The sequence below is a fragment of the Myripristis murdjan genome, chromosome 9 (assembly GCF_902150065.1).
Source record: "Myripristis murdjan chromosome 9, fMyrMur1.1, whole genome shotgun sequence".
Lineage (NCBI taxonomy): Eukaryota > Metazoa > Chordata > Actinopteri > Holocentriformes > Holocentridae > Myripristis > Myripristis murdjan.
The window spans coordinates 30,926,958-30,934,279 of NC_043988.1; the positions used below are offsets into that span (position 1 = coordinate 30,926,958).

The 7,322-nt window shown below is 41.3% G+C and overlaps 1 protein-coding gene across 1 annotated transcript; it reads left to right on the forward strand.

Moving 5' to 3' along the window:
- Positions 1-202: 202 nt before the first annotated feature.
- Positions 203-6,586, forward strand: grsf1 (G-rich RNA sequence binding factor 1). The gene is made up of 10 exons (XM_030059175.1): positions 203-603; positions 1,339-1,480; positions 1,578-1,733; positions 2,994-3,128; positions 3,387-3,525; positions 4,032-4,162; positions 4,815-4,900; positions 5,017-5,152; positions 6,116-6,167; positions 6,445-6,586. The coding sequence occupies exons 1-10, from the start codon at positions 364-366 to the stop codon at positions 6,446-6,448; spliced, it is 1,221 nt and encodes a 406-aa protein (XP_029915035.1). The 5' UTR covers positions 203-363; the 3' UTR covers positions 6,449-6,586.
- The last annotated feature ends 736 nt before the right edge of the window (positions 6,587-7,322 follow it).

Here is a 7,322-nt window from a genome sequence, read left to right on the forward strand (position 1 = left end):
ATTGTAAATCTTCTATTGATAATCATTTCATTCTTTTCTTGAGAATTTGAGCAACTGTAATTGACCTAATGTCTCCCTGATCACTAAAGCATTCTGATTGTGATATTTTGCTTTTATTTTGTAAAACGCAGACCGGAAGTTGTGAGTATCGTGCTGCCAGCTTGACACGGCAGCCAATCAAAACCTCGAGTTCTGCCCTTGACTGACCCACGTGAGCCAGCCGCCTCTCCCCCGTGTTTTGCTAGCTCCGGTTGGACTAAATCTCATTTAAAAACCGCTTAAATGTGGAGTTTTGTCACTGTAACGTGTTAACAGCTGGGATATTTTTTTAGTTTGATGTTTAATGACTGTTACTGAGCTACAATGTCCGGCAGCTGTAGATCCCTCTTGTTTTTCTTACATCGCTGTGTCGCAGCAAGACATGCGACGGTATCCACCGGCGCTTTGCCAGCGATCGCAGCCCGGAGAAGCGTGTCGACGGCCGGGTGTGGGTTTGTTCAGCTCCGGCAGCAGCGGCAATGGGTCTCCAGAGGGCCGGCCTGCCTGCAGAGCCTCTGCCGGCTCCAGGCGCTGAGGGTCGGCCAGCACAGCCTGTGTACCAAGGTTAGTGCCATGGATGATGAGAGCCAGCCCTGCTTTACGACTTCACCTGTCACGACCCTGCTGTCCCTATAGTGTTGTGACTGCAAGATGAATCCTATATATATATTTTCGCTTGTTTATTTTTTGAATTCTCCTCTAGTTTGTGCCATGAGGCTGTGATTATCCCAAAGGTCACCATGGGTCATTCTATACAGTGATGTCAAGTTTCAAAAAATGGTCTGACTACAGTGAAATGGCTGCTATGGGGGCCATCATCATCACACAGGATTCAAATGTGGCTCAATGAATCCACAAGAATCTCAGCTTTCCAGTCAAAGCCAACTGATGCAACTCCAAGACTGTTTAGGCCCCAGTCTGCACAAACACACCTTTTTACACCAGGCCCTAAGAACACATGTGGACTGCAGGGTTTGTGGCCTAAACTGCATGCGATTAGCAGAAGGTGGGCATGTCTGCAAAGGGGAGAGCCGTGGCTGCCCAGAGAACCCATTTTCATTCAGACAGCTGGAGGTCAGAGGTCAAGCGACCCTGCTGAAGATGGTCATCCCATTTTTTTCTTCGCCAAAATTTAACAACAATCTTGCATGATATGATTCCTTAGGCTGTTCAGTTTCACGTGATATCAATACGTTTGCTTTTGAAATCAATTCAGTAATATAAAACTTTTTTCCCCACCCCTAATTTCCACACAGTGACTTAAAACAGTCAAATAACTGCACACCCTCTATCCTCCAGGCAGGGACCCCTGATGAAGATGAGTACCCACCGCTGCCAGCCTACAACCCAGACTCCGAACCAGAGAAGGAGGTGTACATCGTCCAGGTCAGAGGCCTGCCGTGGTCGTGCAAGGCCGAGGACCTCCTGCAGTTCTTCTCTGGTGAGCGCTTTGCTTTTATTCCAGCTTGAAGTTCAGTGCTTTTACACCAAATAAACCTCTCATACGTCACGGCTCTGACTCGTCCTGCTGTGCTCAGAGTGCAGGATCCGAGACGGGGTGAAGGGCGTCCATCTCACCCTCAACAGGATGGGGAAGCCGTCGGGGCTGGCCTTCATCGAGATGGAGCACGAGGAGGACGTCAGCAAAGCGCTGGAGAAGCACATGCAGTACCTCGGCCCGCGCTATGTGGAAGGTTCGACATTTTCTTTAGTAAGCAAGAAACTCCCACAAAGTGCTGACATGCAGCCGTTTGAATAACGGAGGGACCTGTTCCTGCTTGGTTACCACAACTCACATCTGACCTCAAGACCCCAAAGCACATTGCCCACTCCTGTTTCAAAACACAAGGGTTTCTGGGTAGAAGGAGAGCCAGCAGCTGCTCATGATATTATAAAATCAATCAAAGACAAACCACATGCTACACTGATGCTCTTTATGTGATGTGACCTTTAATGGCATAATCACAAAAAGTTATGTATGCAATACTATGACTGATGGATAATGGTTTAGGGCTGTTTTTTTATGGTTTTAAGGTTAGTTTAGGGTTTTATATCAGATTTTAGGCTGTAAATGTCTCTTAAATATGAGTGCTTTTCCAATTTAGACTGAACCTTAGTAAACATCTTTTATTTAATGCTGTTTTCTTAGTGTCTGGGCCTCTCAGTTTGCATATTTTCCCTGTATGTGTTATAACAGTGCTTATCAAATGGGGGTACGCATTCCCCTAGGGGTGCGTTGGAGTACTGCAGGGAGTACATGAGCTTTTTTAGAATGTTAATTTTAAAAAAAATATCAGTCATGCATAATTCCTGAAATAAGTTGCATATGTAATAATAAGTTCAAAAACAAAATGTAAATGTAAGTTTGATAAACTACATTTGATATTGAGTTTTCCCTCCGGGTTTCCTGAAGGTGTCAGATGTGTGTGTTTGTGGTTTAAATCTGTTGCCCTTGAGAAAAGAAGCAAAAACAGAGACGACAGATAAATCAAGATAATACCTTGAATACCATCAAGATGAGACAATAAATCATATTGTGAGGTAAGGTAAATTACAGCAGAGCGCACAGACCAGTCCATTATGCCAAGCTCAGGTTACAGGAGCGAGAGTCAGATTTGTTGTGGCTGTAATCTGACAGGATGACACTCAGGTTTTGCATCGGGTTGCCTGTCATTTGGCAGAGGAAACCTAAACAGACCAAATACACAAATGTAAAACACGTAAACTTTCCAGTACGGCTCAGCCCAAACAAAACAAACTGCAGGTGTGGTAGCACCCTTAGAGTGGCTCTTGCTGTGGATGTTTATATTATAATACATGGACAGTTTATGCTGTATTTGTTTAGTTTGAGCAATATTCCCAGAAGATGGAGTTTCATCATGTTGTTTGTTAATCTCTCTGCGCCATGTGAGCCTTGTCGTCAGCTCACGCCGTGTTTTCTCTGTGTTTTCCAGTATATGAAATAACAAACAGCGATGCCGAGGCGATTCTGAAGAAATCCATCCAGGTTCCAGCGGCCGGCGGTGTTGTCCGGCTCAGAGGCCTTCCCTTCAGCTGCACAGAGGCCGACATCGTCCACTTTTTTCAAGGTAGGCTGCCACGCCCTGTCCCATGTTCACATGTGATGCACAGAAGGGCCACGTCATAGTTTTGAATCTAAATCTCTTACAATGATTATAATATATATATATGTGGGGCATTCAGTTGCATTGTTTTATCCATATTCTTGCAATTCCTATTTCTCTACACATAAAGATCATAGATTGCGTATTTCCCCCTATAAAACAAAATCAAAACCTTGTAATATTGCCCACCATGGAGTAAAAACCGAAATGTGCGTTTTGCAGGTTTGGACATAGTGGAGGACGGAGTCACCATCGTGCTGGATCGCAGAGGGAGGAACTCGGGCGAGGCTTATGTGCGGTTTTCCTCCCAGGAGGAGGCAGACAAGGCTCTGCAGAGAGACAGGGAGGTCATGGGCAACAGGTAGGAGGCTGCAGACACCACATCGCTGCTCGCTCACCGTTTGTTTTCTGCTAGTCAAGGGAGTGCCGATCATTGCACGGTTGAATTTGTCCTCTTACCCCTGCAGGGGAGTGACAACCCTGAGATCGCATTCATAATCAGATTTGAGTGGAAAAAGAGATTATTTTGTCAGATACGAGCACATTGGAAGAAATAGTAACTATACACACTCAGTGGCCACTTTATCAGCTCCACCTGTACAATCTAATGTGGCTTACTGCAACAGCTCTGCCATAAATTCTACCTTTTAAGAAAGTTTATTATATTCAGTTCACTATATTATATATATTTTATATATATTCACTATATTGAATAAAGTCAAATATAAATCCAGCACAAAAATCAAGGTTTCTCCTGTTCGTGGATAAACGGTGCATATGCAAAAACAAATTCAGCAGCAACGCCTGTGCTGCTGTTTTTATTTATCATATTCATTTGTTGTTTGATCATGGTTCAAATGTTTCCAGATACATCGAGGTGTTTCCCAGCAGAGGCAATGAGATCCATTCGAGTTGGAGGAGGACGGAGACGAGCTCTCCTGCAGCCGGTCCGCTCTCCACCCCGAGGAGGAGTGTGTCTGCCCCGCACACCAGAGCCGGTGAGGGCTTATTTTATCTTTTGTAAAACTTACACAGCCTTTCAACATATCTGACATTCAGTCACTTCATACAGCTTCAGTTTTGAGTTACAATGCTCATTAAAGCACGAAATGAACATGAAATCCAGAGTGAATACTGACTGCTCTTAAAAAATAAAAGTGAGAAGGAATATCTAAAACTTGAGGGAAAATATTACAGGCTACAATTTACTTATCGAGAGACAGATCATGAAACACTAACAAGTATACATGTTATCATGTATTGTGAGAAAGTGGGAGCTTTAATTGTGAAGGTGCAGGGTGGCATGTTTAGTTGTTGCTCTCGGAGTTCGTGGTGAACATGGTGGTTGCCAGTGAAGTAGCTGTCAAACAACTTTAAAGGGCTGTTTTCTTGTCAAGTAACACTTTCAGGCCCATGATGCATTTTTTTTCAGATTTGTGGGCAAATAAAATTCCAATTTCATGTAGACAACATGCCGTGCCTTGGGTCTGATACAAGGTCCCACTCCCTTTTTTCTACAAGAAGTTGGTGGCCCTCTCACCTGCAGTGTTTTTTTTTAATTCTTTTATTTAGGCAGGGTGAACATAACGAGGGAGGCATGCTGTGTTAGGCTTTTTGAGATGTGAACTGACAGGTTATCTCCTGCTGCAGGGTCCCATCAGAGCCCCGTCCCGCCTCTGCACCAGGTTCACATGCGGGGCCTCCCCTTCCAAGCAACCGCAGAGGACATCGTCCAGGTAAGGCAGCATTGACGCCATAAAACAATCGAGCTCGACAAACCTGAGCAGAGGACGCGCTCACATGATTTTAACACCTGTTTGTGTGTTTTTCTTGTACGTGTGTGTGTGGTCAGTTCTTCTCTCCTTTAGCCATATCTAAAATTCTTATTGAGTACGGGCCTGACGGGCGGGCCAGCGGGGAAGCCGATGTTTTCTTCACCAACCACCAGAACGCAGCGGACGCCATGTCCAAAGACAAGCTTCTCATGGGTAACTCTCTGAAATGAACACAAAGTCTGGCCGTCACATTAGATTAGACAGGTAGAGAGATACTTACTTTCTTTATTGATCCCAATCGTGAATTTAAGCATCCAGTGGCTCAATACAAGAAATACACACAATACAACAGAACAGTAGAAAACCACAATAGAAAAAAAAAGTGTCATTGCAAGTCACTTACCTGATGCTGTTCATCCAGTCAAGGTTTGCAATATCTCACCATTATTCCTATTAATTATAGAGTTTATTGATTAATCTCTAAAATGTAATATGTGCATCACAGTTTCTCAGAGCCCAAAGGTGGTTGTGAAATTGTTTACTTGACCAGCAGCTAAAGCAGTGACAAAATGACAAAAACAGAAACAATTCAGGAAGCTGAAGCCAGAACATATCTGACATTTTTATTTTTATTTTATTTTATTTTATTTTATGATTAAAGCGCTCACTTGATTGACAAAATTATAATCGACGAATTAATCAAAAACAGTTTCTGCACTAACTCACATCATCGCATGTTAACAGATTAAAAAGAGCTTCTGCGTTCCATCAGTTTCCGTCAGCCATGCTGTTCCTTTTGGATTTAAGGAAAAACAAGTTAAAAAAAAAGGCCTTTAAGTTTTTGAAAATGACTGAATGGCCTTTTAAGCACCCAGATTTATCAATAGCTCCCAAGTTCAAAATGATTCCACCAGGTTTTCTTGACCTGAGAAGTTTACAAGTAACAACAAATGAGCAAAAAAAAAAAAATACAAATGAAGTGCTGGTGGCAGCTAATTTTGAACGTTATCATGTCTGTTCCTGTTATTTGTCCAATTGAATTTGAATTATGATTACTGCATTCTGTTCTTTTCAAAACACAAAGCATACATTCCTTCTGCTTTTTTGTGTGTGAATGTTTAATGTTGTCCACTGTGAGAGTTTAGTCACTGTGATGTTTCTCTTTCTTATCTGCAGGAGAGAGGTACATCGAGTTGTTCCTGAACTCTGCGCCCGACACCAACGAAAGGTCAGAATTATTCAATTATTATGATCTACAAGCTGGAAACGTCCAAATTCAGATTTAAATGGAATTACAGGATGATGCACAGCTATTAGGTTGGCTGTTTTTTTTTTTTTTTCTCTGTCGGGGTGTAAGAAGCATTTTGAACGCTGCTCTTTCTTTTATAAAGATGATATTTGACTGCTGTCGCTGCCACTCAGATGCCTGGCGTTCCTCAGGCTCTTCGTTACAGTAACTTTCCTCCAGGTGGAGTTTAAATCTTCTCTTTTATTGTCTCCTACAGGTGAACGCACAGGCAGACCCTCACCATGTGGACCGGAGTGCTGTATTTATTTTCTGATTTATTTTCGTGACAAGAACCGGATATCAAACAATAAACATTCCTGGTGTCAAAAAAAAGCCTGAGCTGTCTCCGTTAAGAGTTTCTCACAGCATCCAGTCAGATTTGATTCATGATTAAAATGTAGATTACCTGGTGGTTCCACAGATTCAGCCTCGTGATGTGATAAATCACAATAACAATGTCATATTTATTTTCATGGTCATTAACAATTAAATCCTGAAGTTTCACCACAAGCTCTTTTTTCTAGACATATAACCTCTATATTTTTCAAGAGATTTGTACTTCTCTCCTCTACAGTCGATGGGTGTATGTTGTGTTCTTTTGTTTAAATGCTTGAAAACCAAACTCACTGATTTTGTCTGAGGGGAAAAAAAAGCAAAAAGCATGATCAGCAAATTAGCAAATAAATGACCTGGAAATTAGCTCGGAACTATTAATTACAAGAAAGTCTGTTAAATTAGACAATAAAAGAGCAGAAAATTTGTAAATATTTCATAAAGTAAAAATGTGTTTTTTTAAAAAAGGTAAAACTATAATTATTGTAAATATATATTTAATATTAAAAATACCACAAAATTACAACAAAAATGTAAATAAATTAACTAAATAACAAAGAAGAAATTCATCTCCACCTCACACCCACCCTAATAAATAAATAAATAAAATAAAGAAGTTGATTTACAAATTTCAATAACCTCCTTTTTTGGTGCAGTGCATAGTTTTTTAATGTTTAATTTTTTTGTTTTTTAAGTTTTTTAATGTTTAAGAAATCAAGTAAGATTGATTTCACTTGATTTCTTATTTAAGAGCTGTATTTA